At 37.4% G+C, this 16,709-nt stretch overlaps 1 protein-coding gene across 1 annotated transcript in view; it reads left to right on the forward strand.

Annotated features, from left to right (window-relative positions):
* ATP6V1A (ATPase, H+ transporting, lysosomal 70kDa, V1 subunit A) overlaps positions 1–16,709 on the forward strand; it is a 79,447-nt gene that overhangs the window by 43,009 nt on the left and 19,729 nt on the right. The window contains exons 5-12 of the mRNA XM_011940660.1: positions 932–1,083; positions 3,293–3,455; positions 4,305–4,413; positions 7,835–7,957; positions 8,053–8,167; positions 8,853–8,916; positions 10,931–11,134; positions 16,274–16,368. Coding sequence (XP_011796050.1) covers positions 932–1,083; positions 3,293–3,455; positions 4,305–4,413; positions 7,835–7,957; positions 8,053–8,167; positions 8,853–8,916; positions 10,931–11,134; positions 16,274–16,368 — 1,025 coding nt within the window. The remainder of the gene's footprint in view (positions 1–931; positions 1,084–3,292; positions 3,456–4,304; positions 4,414–7,834; positions 7,958–8,052; positions 8,168–8,852; positions 8,917–10,930; positions 11,135–16,273; positions 16,369–16,709) is intronic.

Consider the following 16,709-nt stretch of genomic DNA (forward strand, 5'->3'; position numbering starts at 1 on the left):
TTTTTGAGATGGACTCTTGCTCTGTCACTCTGTCACCAGGCTGGAGTTCAATGGGGTGGTCTCTGCTCACTGCATCCTCCGCCTCCTGGGTTCAAGTGATTCTCCTACCTCAACTTTCCAAGTAGCTGGGATTACAGGCACCTGCCACCACACTCAGCTAATTTTTGTTTTTTTAGTAGAGATAGGGTTTCACCATGTTGGCCAGGATGGTCTTGATCTCCTGACCTCGTGATCTGCCCACCTCAGCCTCCCAAATTGCTGAGATTACAGGCGTGAGCCACCGCGCCCAGCCTAAGTTAAAAAATTTTTTTTTAGAGACAGGATCTCAGTCTGTTGCCCAGGCTGGTCTTGAACTTCTATACTCAAGTGATCCTCCTGCCTTGGCCTCCCAAAAGTGCTGGGATCACAGGCGTAAGCTGTAATCCCTTTAATGTCATTTACAGTCATATAATACCAAATACATTAGGCTCGTAATCTTTATGGGTATGAAGATAACTTATTGAAAAGACTATCATAGCATATAATTTTCTCCCAATAAAATGTGACAAGAAATAGTAATTTTTTCATCATTTCATAAGAGTAAGACTGTGCTCTATCAGATATAGAGAACAAGAGTTAAGATAGGGATTTGGGGCAATCAACTAGACTTGCACACTAGCTTGGAGACTCAGTCCCAATGGAGCAACCCCCCTAAAGCAGATAATTCAAATTCATATTTCAACAAAATTAGAGATTTCTGTAGGGCCATGGACATTGGCGCTGTTTGTGAATGTTTGAAAACATCTCAATGTTCACAAATGTTATATTACTCATTACCTTTTTGCTTACATGTATCACCTTCCTAACCCCAGGGAGAATCGGGTTACTTTGATTTTGAAGGAAGAAATGTTCACAAATTTGACCATACTAAAATCCTACTGTATTTTTATAGGATGTTGTCTTGGAGCTTGAATTTGAAGGTGTAAAGGAAAAGTTCACCATGGTGCAAGTATGGCCTGTACGTCAAGTTCGACCTGTCACTGAGAAGCTGCCAGCCAATCATCCTCTGTTGACTGGCCAGAGAGTCCTTGATGCCCTTTTTCCGTAAGTTTGAGACGTGTCCCATGATTTTCCCTCAGAGTTATTATATGTGCTTATGTTTTTATTATCTTTATAGATAAAGGGTTCATGTGTTTAACACTGTAATACATTATCTAGAGTAGTAATGGTGAATTAAATATTTTTTTCTATTGCTAGCACTTACTATAAATTCAAACCATTGAAGATTTACTTTTTTCATGGTTGCCCGTAGAAAGCAGTATTTCTGAAACTTTTCTGGAAAAATTAAATTTGCTGAAGAAAATCTGTACCAAAACAATATAACTGTGTTTTGTTTGTTTGTTTGTTTGTAGTTGAGACAGGATCTCACTCACCCAGGCTAGAGTGCAGTGGCGTGATCTCAGCTCACTGCAACCTCTGCCTCCCAGGCTCAAGCAGTCCTCCTCCTGCCTCACCCTCCCGAGTAGCTGGGACCACAGGCATGCACCACCACACCTAGCTAATTTTTTGTATTTTTGGTGGAGATGGGGTTTGACTATGTTGCCTAGGCTGATCTCAAACTTCTGAGCTCAAGTCATCCACCTGCCTTGGCCTCCAAAAGTACTAGGATTACAGGCGTAAGCCACTGCACCTGGCCACCATGTTTCTTAAGTTATCCTAGACTGGAAACCAAGACAGAAGCCCCACCCAAATAACTGGGATAACATTTGGAAGAGGGAAAGAAAATAGTACAGAATGTGCTTCTAAATGCTGTAGTGCACCCATACCTCTGCAGAAACACAGCTTTAATCTGATTTTTGGTGAAGGAAATCTCTGCAGTCATCACAGGACCCAGGGGATCAATTTAGTCCCAAACTCCATACCTGGGATAAATCAAACTGAGAAGCAAGCAACATGAATACCTAACTTTAAGTTTGATGCTGGATCTGCTTCTAGATTTAAAATTATTAAATAATTCAGATGACAGATTAAGGGGGACAATGCTCTATTTCATGGCAAAGAAGTAAATACTCCAATATCTATAGCTTTCAACTGATGTAAATTTTTGGCTTAAGCCTTTCTGTAACCAATTGTATAATTTTATGGTAAACTGGTTTTGTGATGTACAAAGTTCAAATGATTTAAGTAAAAATTATTACCAAGCAATTTATTAGGTCACTCAGTAAACCAAAAGCATGCACAGGAATAGATTTCCCAGCATAAAGTGTGTATTTAATTTATTTGCATATGTAACTTTTTAAAAACAAAGAATTGTGGTATAATTTAAAAAACAGTAGATTTATGTCACCATAAATTGATGATTTCTATTAAAAGTGATGGTAAAAACTGTCATTATTTTTGCACTGACCTAAATAAAATCAACTGGGCTCTCTCTGCTGCCCAGCAATCTTTCTTAATTTGTTGTCTGCTCTTCCCATTTTCTACAACTGCTTAAAAACCATAAACCATCTCCTCCCCTCCTCTCTCTCTCTCTCTCTCTCTCTCTCTCTCTCACCCAGGCTGGAATGTAATGCCTAGATCATAGTTCACTGTAACCTCAAACTCCAGGGCTCCAGTTATCCTCCTGTCCCAGCCTTCTGAATAGCTAGGCCATAGATATGCAACACCATACCCTTCTAATTTCTAAATTTTTTTATGGAGACAGCGTCTCGCTGTTTTGCCCAGGCTAGTCTTGGGCTCAGGGAGTCCTCCCACCTCAGTCTCCCAAAGCATTGGGATTACAGGCATAAGCCTCTGTACCTAGCCTTATTTTATCTTATTATTTTTGTATCTCTCTCTTCTCCAGTTTATGGAATATATTTCATAGTGCTTTCTATCTTTAACTTGTGTTTTTGTGTTCCTTACCTATTTTATTTATTTATTTTTATTTAGTTTTATTTTTTTTGAGATGGAGTTTTTTGCTCATCACCCAGGCTGGAGTGCAAAGGCGCGATCTCGGCTCACTGCAACCTCCGCCTTTCAGGTTCAAGCAGTTCTGCCCCAGCCTCCAGAGTAGCTGGGATTACAGGTGCCCACCACCACGCCCAGCTAATTTTTCTTTTTCTTTCCTTTTTTTTTGGTATTTTTAGTAGAAACGGGGTTTCACCTTGTTGGCCAGGCTGGTCTCGAACTCCTGATCTCAGATGATCCACCTGCCTCGGCCCCACAAAGTGCTGCTGGGATTACAGGCGTGAGCGACTGCGCCCAGCCCCTACTTTATTTATTAATACCTATTAGCAAGTCAAGTAATCCATACTTTGTTTTCTTTCTTTAGGTGTGTCCAGGGAGGAACTACTGCTATCCCGGGAGCCTTTGGCTGTGGAAAGACAGTGATATCACAGTCTCTATCCAAGTATTCTAACAGTGATGTAATCATCTATGTAGGATGTGGTGAAAGAGGAAATGAGATGTCTGAAGTCCTCCGGGACTTCCCAGAGGTCTGTATAAAGCTTCAAATAATATCCTAGAGAAAATACCACTAATCAATGTTCATTGACAATTAATAAAGCTTTGTGTTGGGTCTGGAGCAATGCTGTCATTCATCAAGGATCTTTAAGGAATTTAAAAATTATATTTGTAATTAATTTGTATATTCAAGAAAAGAAATTTTAATTCTTTTTGTGTGTGTGATGGAGTTTCGCTCTTTTTGCCCAGGCTGGAGTGCAGTGGCACCATGTCAGCTTACTGCAACCTCTGCCTCCCAGGTTTAAGCGATTCTCCTGCCTCAGCCTCCTGAGTAGCTGGGATTACAGGTGCACGCCACCATGCCCAGCTAATTTTGTATTTTTAGTAGAGACAGGGTTTCCACCATGTTGGCCAGGCTGGTCTTGAACTCCTGACCTCCAGTAATCGACCCACCTCAGCCTCCTGAAGTGCTGGGATTATAGGCATGAGCCACCGCTCCTGGCCAGGAATTTTAATTCTTAAGTCAAACAATTGAAAGTTTCTTTTTATGGTCTGGTGGTTTTTACTTATTGAGAGAAAGATGAAATAAAACATTTATAGATGTGAACTTTGCATATGATTTATGATCTAGATTATTATGGTAATATTTCTTTTTTCATAAAATATTTATTTTATTTATGAAATTGAAATAATGTCTATCTTCTTCATAGCACCGTGGAGCAGGGAAGAGAGGTTGGAGTGGTTGGGAATATTACTTTAGGGACACTGATTATAAGAGGCATTAAATATGGGCAAAAGTTTAAAAAAAAAAAAGAAAAAGATGGAGGGCTAAAATGTTACCTTAAAAATTGGAGATTCACTAATATATATTTTACCTCTAGCTCACAATGGAGGTTGATGGTAAGGTAGAGTCAATTATGAAGAGGACAGCTTTGGTAGCCAATACCTCCAATATGCCTGTTGCTGCTAGAGAAGCCTCTATTTATACTGGTGAGTATATAATTGGAATAAAAGCAGTTAACATCTGTTCTTAAGTGTAAAGCTGGCACCAAACTTTTCTAAAGAACTTTTTGCTTTCATTCTAAAATGTCTCTGTACATATAAGCACATTCCTAGCTTTTAAAAAATATTTTACTTGACCAAGCGCGGTGACTCAACGGCTGTGGTCCCAGTACTTTGGGAGGCCCAGGCGGGCAGATCACTTGAGGTCAGGAGTTCAAGACCAGCCTGGCCAACATGGTGAAACCCTGTCTCTACTAAAAATACAAAAAATTAGCCAGGCGTGGTGGTGGGCACCTTTAATCCCAGCTACTCAGGAGGCTGAGACAGGAGAATTGCTTGAATCTTGAATCCGGGAGGCAGAGGTTGCAGTGAGCCAAGATTGCATCACTACACTCCAGCCTGAGCGACAGAGCAAGACTCTGTCTCAAAAAAAAAAAAAAAAAAAGATTACGTATTATATCTTCAGAATAAATGAATAATATAAGACATTTATTGAGCTGCAGTCTTTTTAATGATCTTAAAATGATCTTATACTACCTTTTTTCACTACATGTTTTATCATTGATCTAGTTTTAAATATAGTTGTACCTTTGTAACTTGAGTTATCAGCTTTGAATTAATATATTTTGTCTGGGGATATAAAAGATAAGACAATTCATGTGTTAATGACCTTCCATCTTTGGTTCCATTTCCATCCCAGCTTTTATGTCTACATTTTCAGGATTTATAAAACTTACATTTTATTCTGTAGCCATAAAGCCAATATTTGAATTAACTGTAGACCTACATTAAAATGGAGTTAATGCTCACTAGCAGTCCTTGGCTATAATTTCTCCATTTCTTTATTGGCTAAGATTTGACTTTTGGAAGTTTCTTCAAGAAGATTTATGGCAACTATGTTCTCTGAATTCTTGTTTCTTCATAAATTTGATTTTTTTTTCTACTGCCTTTAAACTTTAATAGTAGTTTGGCTGAGTATAAAATTCCTGATCAATATTTCTTTCTTTGAGAACTAGTATTAAATGCTGGGGACATTAAAAGCTGAGGCTGGCCTGCTTTTTTTCCTTTTGTAGGTGATTTTTCTCTTTTCCCAAAGGACTTTCTCTTTAAATTTGAAGTCTCTTAACTTTATTAGGATATATCCCAATATTGGTAGTTTCATTAAATTGTTCTGAAGACATAATGTACCCTTTTAATCTATGAAATATGTCTTTTATTTTGGAAAAATTTAGAAAATTGCATCTGAAACTTTTTCTCTTTCATTATGGCTATCTTCTTCAAATATACCAACTGGACATACTAGATTTTTGTTATTTGTTTTCCATGTGCATTATTTCCTCTCTGATCCTTTTTGTTTAGCCTTTTGTCTGTTCACAGGATAAATGGTATTTATTCTTTGTGTTGCTTCTAATGAAACCTTCACTTCTGTTTCTTTTTGTTCTGCCAGCTCATGAAATAACTCCTCTTCTCTTGCTCCATATGTCTTGAGATTTTATTTTGTAGTAGGCTGCATTATGATAGGGTTTTTTGTTTTTTTTTAACTGTGGTCACAGTTTTCATTTATTCTTTGGCAAGTTATTTGACCCTCATTGTATTCTTCTCTTCTGTCTTTTTTCTTATTTTATCTTTGTTTAAATATCGTATACCGATGTTTATTATTACTGTTACTCATCTTTGTAGGAGATGGGAGGGGTGGCTATGACTGTGTCCCGGGTAGTAGGAATTCTTCATGGTAACTTGTGAAGTTTACTATGGCATGCAGCTGTGTAAAAAAGCTATTTTACTCTTCTTGCCTAATACCAGAAATCAGCACCTGTAAGACCATTCACAGTGAATTCTTCCCCTCTGCCTCACCCACTTTTCACTTAGTGAAAATAGGGAGTACCTACTTTTGTTTTATTCATCCCCATCTCCCTGCTTCTCTTTGATGCCAAACTGGGTACAAGGAACTCCTGCAACTGGCCATGTAGCTTTTTGCAGTGTTCCAAACAAAGCACTGCTCCTCAGGATGTGCCTTCAAGTTTGAAGAAGCTTTATCTGATACCTGTAGGTCTGTCAGAATTCTCACTTACTCATGTGTATGTGTCTTTTCTGCTATTTCTTTCTAATATCACAAGTATCTGTGACATTTCATCACAGATTTAAAACACAGCGTGCTTGTATAAGAAAGGATCTGTTCTTATTAGATTGGAATATGTGGTAATCATTGTGTTGTTGAAGCCTTAATATTGATAATGTTTCCTAAAGACTTTCTTCGTGAGACCATTTTATGGATGCCTCAACAGTCAGTATTTTTTATTCTGAAAGATGCAATATGACAAATAGTAAAGTGCTGAGATTTCCATTAATTATGTTCATTTTACTTATATGAACCTCTGTTTCTTTACCAATAAAATAAAGAAACCAAGGCATTAGATTTTGGAGCTTTTATAACTATACATTTTTCCTAGTATCTTAGAGTTTCATAACACTTTGTACTTTTTAGATGACATTTATTTAATTCACTTCATCTGCTATATAGAAGTATATAGGGCAGGCATTATTCCATTTTTAATAGGTTAGGAAGCCACACTGGGAGATCGAGTTATTTTGCTAAGGTTAATGACAGAATAGGAACAAGAACCCAACACCCATTTCTGTATATTAGCTGCTTATAAGTGGTTTACTGACTGAATTTACAGGATAGGACCTGATCTGCATAGCAGAATAATCTGGACATTACAATTGAGATATTACTCATTTTAATAACATTTGTTACTTTTGAAAAATAGCCACCCAAGCTGATTGGTTAAGGATTACTTTTGCATGCATACATGCTTGTGTGTGTGTATGTGATATATATAGAGAAGCTGCATTTGAAAATTAATTTCAGACTTAATTATTTCAACAAATAGAGAAAGTCATTTCCTGCTTTCTAAAATGTGCATTATATGAGGGTAAGCTAGGCTGTGGCATCAAATAATTCCAAATGTATATTTGCTCGGTATAATAGATGTTTATTTCAAGTGTTCAGGGGACTCTTTACTCTGTCATCCTGGGCCACGATCCAGGCTGAAATGAACTCTACCATTTTCAACACATGGCTTCCAAGACTACTGGGAGTTCTCTCCATTTCAGTAGGCCAGAAGGAAGAAAGAGTAGGGAAGAGTATGTGACTTGCCTGGCCATAGAACACATTATTTTGACTTGAGTTTTCTTAGCCAGAGATCAGTTACTTGGCCATATCTAAGTGCACAGGATGCTAGGAAACAGTTCAGTGTGTGCCCAGGAAAAGAGGAAGAGCAGCTTTGAGGGAGCCGTTAGCAGTCTATGTTGTGTACTTTTTGCTTTAAAGTTTTCTTAAGGGTGGAAAGATCCAGGATTTTATATGCTAGCTTTGTAACTTATAATAATATTCTTCCCAATTTAGGAATCACACTGTCAGAGTACTTCCGTGACATGGGCTATCATGTCAGTATGATGGCTGACTCCACGTCTAGATGGGCTGAGGCCCTTAGAGAGATCTCTGGTCGTTTAGCTGAAATGCCTGCAGGTAAGTCTGTGTATGGCTTATCATGTAAACAAGGCTGATAGGATTTTCGGGGCTGGCTTAGAAACTCTGTTTTAAAATTTCTTTTCCTTTTTCAGATAGTGGATATCCAGCCTATCTTGGTGCCCGGCTGGCCTCTTTTTATGAACGAGCGGGCAGGGTGAAATGTCTTGGAAATCCTGAAAGAGAAGGGAGTGTCAGCATTGTAGGAGCGTAAGCACCCAAACCATTTACTTTATAAAAGGAAAAAAGTTACAGATGTATTAAATAGAGAAAAAAAGTCACTTATTTTAAAGAGAATATTTAGCTCCCACTGGGAGCAGCGATTCTTAAGGAGGGTTGCACTCCACAGTCACCTAAGGAGCTCTTTGAAGATACGTATGTTTAGGCAATTTCTACATGTTCTAGGTTCCATAGGTTTGACTTTAATTTATATATGTTTAATTTAGATACTTATTTAATTTTTGTAATTTAGAAAATTATAGACCTAATAAGGTGAGATTGCATCTTGGTAAAACGAAAGTGAAGATTCATGATCACTATGTGAAGCCATACTTTTTTTCTTGGAGCTTTTCCTTCTTGCTTCATCTATTTGATTAGAATAATAAAATTGATTATAATAAAATTGATTATAATAAAATATCTCTCTCATATCTCATACTAGAAGGTGTTCTGTAGTTTCCATTCTTATTTACAACTTAAATACTGGCTTTTGTTTAAGATTTTTAGGTAAGATTTTCTTTCCAAAGGTCATTTCTGAAGTTATTTACATTAAAACGTTGTTTACATTAAAATTGACTTTCAAAAAAATTTAACATTTATATATATGTTATTTTTCATAAGCGTTTCTAATGACTGTATTTTTTTGTAATGACCATATTATTTTTTTTTAATTTAGAGTTTCTCCACCTGGTGGTGATTTTTCTGATCCAGTTACATCTGCTACTCTTGGTATCGTTCAGGTGTGTCTTTCCCTAGTGTAGTCAACTTCTGAGCCTTTCCTCCTCTCTGCAGCCCCTGCTGTTCTAATGCGATCTAATGTAATCATTGTAAATTATTTAATTTAGTCTCTAAAGGATAGGCAATGGTAAAGTTTGTTTTAGAAACACTCTCAACACAGAGCCTTTAATACTGTGTTTTTTTCTTAGCTATTTACGTAGGATTTATAATAAACTTAATAATATATAAGTGGAAAATATATCTAGGTAGCAAAAGTTTTATTAGTATTAGAGTAATACTATCCTTTAAGTCATAGTAACCCTAGTTATAGAAACAAAGCGGCCCAAAAATGTGTAATACCCAGAAGTTACTTCTCTTCACAGTATGGTCCAAGGCTCTCTTCTGTTTAGTAATAATTCTGAGTCCAGGATTCCTTCCATCTTGTGACTCCACTGTCACCTAGCCTGGTGATCATCTGCATCTAGCTGACACAAGTGAGCTAGGCCTTGAGGAGAAGGCATACCCACCTTTTCTGAACCTTAGATTCAAAAGTGACAGTCATTCCACTCATTCTGTTAGCCACATCCAGGTGAAAGCAAGGCTGGAAAATGCAGTTTCTGCCTAAGCATTTGCTTCCCAGTGACAAGACATGAATTTTAGTGGATAGGTAGCCACTAAATATAGTGGATAGCTTGACTATTATAGTGGATAGCTTGACTGTTAAAAGAAGCCCAAATAAAAGATGTGTACAAATCAGAGCTATAGTTTAAAAAAAAAAAAGTGATGTATGTGTATTATTCATGTGGGAAAAACAGAATATTTACTTGTGTTTATGACAGTATCAGATAAAAGGAAAGGGCGGAGGCTAAATTTACAACTCTCAGGCTCTTTAACATTTGCTAAACTTTTGAGTTTCAAATTTTGGGGAAAGAGGGGATAGAGTTAGAAATGCATGGAATATCTGTGAATGTTTGCCCTTACAAAAATCACTGTCAGTTGTTATTGGATTGGCCCTGTGAATGATAGGGAGCTAAATTTAATCAAAACACTTAGATATTTTTGTTTTGTTTTTATACAGAGTTTCGTTCTTGTTGCCCAGGCTGGAGTGCAATGGCACGAACTTAGCTCACTGCAACCTCCACCTCCCAGGTTCAAGCGATTCTCCTGCCTCAGCCTCCCAAGTAGGTGGGATTACAGGCACCCGCCACCACACCTGGCTAATTTTTTGTATTTTTAATAGAGACAGGGTTTCACCATGTTGGCCAGGCTGGTCTCGAACTCCTGACTTCAGGTGATCCACCTGCCTCGTCCTCCCAAAGCGCTAGGATTACAGGCGTAAGCCACCATGCCTGGCCAGTTAGAGGTTTTTAATCAAAGTAAAGTGTATATTCCATCTGCATAAACTTTTTCTGGTTCTATTGTACCATAATAATTTTCAAAAGAGTAAATTAATTTTTCTTTTTGCTATTGGATTTGACACACTATTAAGAAAATACAGGTAAATTTTAAATTTGATTTGTAGGTATTACCCACTTTGAAAATGAAAGGAAATAGATTATTGTCATTTTCTGCAAATTTTATTCTGTCTTAATTTTACTTAGTATATACTAAAACGATGTATAATTTGACCAGTGAATTATAGAATTGCATATTTAGGGGCCAGGCATGGTGGCTCATGCCTGTAATTCCAGCACTTTGGCAGGCCGAGGATCACATAAGGTCAGGAGTTCGAGATAAACCTGGCCAACGTGGTGAAACCCCATCTCTACTAAACATACAAAAATTAGCCAGGCCTGATGGCGCATGCCTATAATCCCAGCTACTTGTGAAGCTGAGTCAGGAGAATTGTTTGAACCCAGGAGGTAGAGGTTGTAGTGAGCGGAGATCATACCACTGCACTCCAGCCTGGGTGATAGAGTAAGACTCTGTCTCAAAGAAAAAAAAAGATTGCATGGTTAAGACAAATATGCCTCAGAATTTTTTTAACTTTGTTTTTTAAGAAAAATTACTGTTTTGTTTTGTTTTGTTTTTAATCAGGTGTTCTGGGGCTTAGATAAGAAACTAGCTCAGCGTAAGCATTTCCCCTCTGTCAATTGGCTCATCAGCTACAGCAAGTATATGCGTGCCTTGGATGAATACTATGACAAACACTTCACAGAGTTCGTTCCTCTGAGGACCAAAGCTAAGGAAATTCTGCAGGAAGAAGAAGACCTGGCAGAAATTGTACAGCTTGTTGGAAAGGTGAGTTGTTAAATTCCATGGAAGATAGATCTGTGGGTTACACTGGGGTGTTATAAGAATAGATAGAGCCTTAGATATTGCAGATTCTTGCCTAGCAAAATAAATATTTATTAAATATTTTTAATTGAAAATTTTAATTCTTTACAGTACTTAGCATGGTTCTTGGGTATATTGTAGGTGAGAAAGAAACACTTGATATACTTTTATCTTGAAAGGGAATATACCCATCACCAACCAAATTAGAGGTGGTAGAGTTAGGATTTGTTAACATACATTTTTTTAGGAATGCTAGGGCTAGGTACCAGAAGGATTGGCTTCTAGTTCCTCCATTAATTAGCTATGTGGCCTTAAACAGGTGACTTACATTCTTGTGTCTGTATCTTGATTCTTCAAGGAAAGATAGTGTAATTAAATTTAGGCAAATTAAATGCCAGAATGAAAAGACTTCTCAGATAGTATGCAATGCTAGTTAGTACTCAGAGTTCTCTGTCTGATTTTGTTCTTTTTATTATATGTTATAAAGTCACCTCCTAATTTATTCCAAAAAAGGTTAATATTTGGAGATAGCTAACATTGTAGCATGTATTACTACTTATTATTTATAGAATAAAAATATTCTCTTATCTGCCCAATAAGAGAAGCAAGAAACAGGAAGAACTGTAAAACCAGATAAAGGCAATACAAGAAAGGAAAAATATAGGCTAATATTGTTGATGAATGTAGGTATGAATGTAGATACTTAATAAAATATTAAATATTAGAGTATGAGGTCCAGTAGGATATTAAAGACAACAAAATGATGCATCATAAGCAAGTTTATCTCAGGAATGTCCATATTAGACACAGAAAATCTATTGTAATTCACTAAAGTAATAATATAATCAGAAAAGGATATTTCAATTAATGTAGAAAAATATTTGAAGTTTATTACAATTTTTAGAAACATCTTAGCAAGCAAGGAATGGAAGAGAACTTCCTTAATGTGTTGAAAGTAATATACTAAGACCTAGGGAAACCACTTTACTTACTGGAGAAATTTCAGATGCATTTCATTTAAAAACTGGGATTAAGACAAGCATGCCTAATCTCATCACTGTGTTCAGTCGAATACCAGAGATCATAACCAATGATGTAAGAAGAGAAAAAAGAAAAATTGTAAAGAAAGAGATAACAATGTCATTGTTTGTAGATAATGAACTCTTATACTAGAAATATAACAATTAATAGAGAAACAGAAATAAGAGTTCACTGGGGGGTTATGATTCAAGATAAACACAAATCAAGAGAATTTCTCTGTACTAGCAATACCAACTAGAAAATAAAAGTAAAAATAAGATGTTCTCAATAGCAACAAAAACTAGAGTGTAGGAACTAACCAAAAATACGTATTTCTTCTATGAAAACCACTTTTAAACTAATAAATGAAACAGAAGATGATCTGAAAATAGAAACAGTCCATGCTCTTGGATGGAATGACTTATTAAAAAGACGCCACTTCTCAACCAGGCGTGGTGGCTCACACCTGTAATCTCAGCACTTTGGGAGGCGGAGGCGGGCAGATCACGAGGTCAGGAGTTTAAGACCAGCCTGGCCCATCTCTACTAAAAATACAAAAAATTAGCTGGGCATGGTGGCAGGCACCTGTAATCTCAGCTACTTGGGAGCCTGAGGCAGGGGAATTGCTTGAACCTGGGAGGCGGAGGCTGCAGTGAGCCAAAAATGCGCCACTGCACTCTAGCCTGGGCGACAGAGTAAGACTCCATCTCAAAAAAAAAAAAAAAAAAGGCCATTTCTCTTTAATCTGTAAATTCAATGTAACGCCAATCTAAAATTCATTTGATTTCACAAAGATTCGCAACCTTAAATAAGAACAGTAAAGTGTGAGCTTTTCCCCTATTGGATAAGGGGAAATACAAAACCATAATAATAAAAATAGTGTGGTATTGGTAAAATAACAGACCAGCAGACCAGTGGAACAGAATAGAGATAGACTTGTGATTGTATAAACCATTGATATTGCAAAGATGGTACCAAAAATCAAGTGAGGAGAAGATAGATTGTTTTAGTCTGTGATAGAAAACTGTTTACTATTTGGAGGAAAAAAACAAAATTGGATTGTTCTCTAATTCCACATACAAAGTTAGAATCCAGATAGATTCACAATTTACATGGGAAAGGTAAGACTTTCAGTTTAATAGAAAACAAATATTAAGAAAATATCTTTGTGATCTAGAGTTGGAAAAGGACTTCTAAAATAAACCCCTTAACATTAGCCTTAAAACAATAAAAAGAGTTTTTTGATTACATGAAAAGTAAGCATTTATGTTTAGCAAAGGCCTGTCCTGGTTAAGGATAACAGACCAGTGACATTGGGAGAGGAAGTTTGTGACATCTAAAACTCACGGACTGGCTGGCCATTGTGACTCACACCTGTAATCCCAGCACTTTGGGAGGCTGAGGTGAGTGGATGGCTTGACTCCAGGAGTTCAAGACCAGCCTGGGCAACATGACGTGACCTTGTCTCTACAAAAAATATAAAAATCAGCTGGGTGTGGTGGTGCAGGCCAGTAGTCCCAGCTACTTGGGAAGCTGAGGTGGGAGGATCACTTGAGCTCAGGAGGTTGAGACTACAGTGAAGCGATATCTCGCCACTGCACTCCATCCTGGGTGACAGAGTGAGACCCTGTCTCTATTAAAAAATAAGTAAATACATAATAAGATAAAAATGTTTAGAAAAATTTTAATTTTAAAAACACTTTTTAAAAAATTAAAGAAAAAAACCGATGGACGAATGTCTAAAATGTACAAAGGTCTCCTGTAAATGAATAAGAAGACTAGAACTTCAGCAGAAATGTGGCCAAAAGAAAGAACAGACTGATTATAGAAAAGGAATCCCAAAAGACTAAGACCTATGGAGAACTGCTCAAGCAACACTGAGAACACCACATTATACTAGTTAAAATGTCAAATATTGCCCAGTGTTGTGGGGACAGAGAAACTGGTGGGCGGATTGTCTGGTGCTGCCATTGTGGAGACCCGTCTGATAGGACTGACTTACATACCCTGGGACCTAGCAATTCTGTTTCTGGATATTTATCCCCAAAGAAATTCTCAAACAGGTCCTTAAGTGGATGTTTGTGGTAGTGGAAAAATAGAAGAAATCTGAATGTCCTCTACTGTGAGCAAAAGATGGAAGGTAAAATAGGGAGGGTGCACACCACAGAGGATGAAATATGTGAGAGCTGGAAGCTGCAGACCATGTGGCACAGCAGCATGGGTGGATCGAAACAAAGTAGCAAACCAAAGACACAAGTAAGAATGTTTTACATAATTAAAGACACTTGCACAAAATAAAATACACATTGTACATGAATTTATACAAATAAAAGAATGCACATAAAACATTGTTTAATATTTACCTGTGGTTGAAGAGAGGACTACGGATAAAAGGGATTTACAAAAAAAACCTGGAGACCTGATCCTTACCTAAGGAGCTTAGCATGCATAAATAATGGAAGAATGTAGTTAACTCATTGGGCTTATCCATTTTCCACTCCCAAGAAATCTTTACCTGTTAGTGATCCCAGCAACACTAATATTATCTCTTAAGGCTGCTACAGCGATTGTAAAAGTTAGGGCTTTTGAGGTAGTGATATTTAAAGGATGAAGCTCTGTAACTTAGCTATACTAGTAAAATAGCACTCAGACATAGAATAGCACATACTTACTGTACTTCATAGTTCTAAATACTTTGTAATGTTTTTAAAATTCAACTATGAGCTATATAGATTTTTATTAAACAAACTTAAGACTGAGAATACAAATAATTAAGATAGCAAGCCAAGATGTGAAGAGGTATTTCAAGAAAAGAATATCAAGCTTAAGTATGTATGTATGTATTTATGAGAGGGAGTCTCGCACCGTCACCAGGCTGGAGTGCAGTGGCGTGATCTCGGCTCACTGCAACCTCTGCCTCCCAAGTTCAAGGGATTCTCCTGCCTCAGCCCCCTCGAGTAGCTGGGACTACAGGCGCGCGCTACCACACCTGGCTAATTTTTGTATTTTTAGTAGAGATGAGATTTCCCCATGTTTTCCAGGATGGTCTCGATCTCTTGACCTTGTGATCTGCCCACCTTGGCCTCCCAAAGTGCTGGGATTACAGGTGTGAGCCACAGCATCTGGCCAATTACAGCAAGCTTTTTGCCACCCATGTTTGGGATTTTTTTTTTTTTTTTTTTGTGAGACAAGTTCTCACTCTGTCACCCAGGCTGGAGTGCAGTGGCACGATCTCAGCTCACTGCATCCTCCATCTGCCTCCCAGGCTCAAGCAATCTTCCCACCCCAGCCTCCCAAGTAGCTGTGTCTACAGGCGCATGCCACCATGCCTGGCTAATTTTTGTATTTTTTGTAGAGACAGGTTTTCACCATGTTGCCCAAGCTGGTCTCGCACTCCTGAGCTCAAGCGATCTTCCTGCCTCGGCCCCACAAAGTGCTGGGATTACAGGTGTTAGCCACTGCACCCGGACCCATGTTCTTAGCAGCACTGTTCACAATAGCCAGGAAGTGGAAGCAACCCAAATGCCCATCTATGGATGAATCCATAAACAAAATGTGGTGTGTGTGTGTGTGTATAAAATGAGATATTATTCAGCCTTAAAAAAGAAAGAGATCCTGTCACATGCCTCAGTACAGATGAACTTTGAGGGCATTATGCTAAGTGAAATAAGCTGGTCACAAAAGGATAAACATTGTATGATTTCATTTTTATGAGGTATTTAAAATAGTCAAATTCATAGAAACAGAAAGTAGAATAGTGGTTACCGGGGCTGGGGAAGGAGAGAAAGGAGAGTTACTGTTCCGAACTTACAACATGGAAAAGCTCTAGAAATCTGTTTCACAGTAATGTGAGTATACATAACACTACTGCACTATATAACTAAAAGCGGCAAAGATGGTAAATTTTATGTTATATGCTTTTTAACCACAGTTTAAAAAGAACAGCAATCAAAAAGCAGTTATAAGTAAATTTATTAACAATAGGTGATTGTGGATTATATAGTTTCTGCTTGTTATAATTAATTGCCGCCATCGATCTTACATTTTAGAGTAAATGTCTAAAAATATCTTTTTCTCTTCTAGGCTTCTTTGGCAGAAACAGATAAAATCACTCTGGAGGTAGCAAAACTTATCAAAGATGATTTCCTACAACAAAATGGATATACTCCTTATGACAGGTAAGCTATATTGATTTTCTTTTTTTATTTGAGGATTTTCTATTGTGTTTTGATGAAGGAGTACACATAAAAACCTTTTTTTATTCTCATACAGGCTCATACACTCTGACTTAGTAGATTGGTTTATTTGTATATTCGTAGTAGACATCTAATGATCTAATATGTCCCCTATCTTGATTTGCTCATTTGTCCAATTATGACAGTATTTTCACTCATAACGTTCATCTATAGTTAGATTTAATTGTGGCTTAGTGCAGAAGCCTTCTTCGTTTCTTTCCACTGCCCATGTCTCCTTTACTCTGTTACGTTGTTGTTGTTTTGAGACAGGATCTCACTGTCAC

The sequence above is a fragment of the Colobus angolensis genome, unplaced genomic scaffold (genome assembly GCF_000951035.1).
Source record: "Colobus angolensis palliatus isolate OR3802 unplaced genomic scaffold, Cang.pa_1.0 Scaffold190, whole genome shotgun sequence".
Classification (NCBI taxonomy): domain Eukaryota; kingdom Metazoa; phylum Chordata; class Mammalia; order Primates; family Cercopithecidae; genus Colobus; species Colobus angolensis.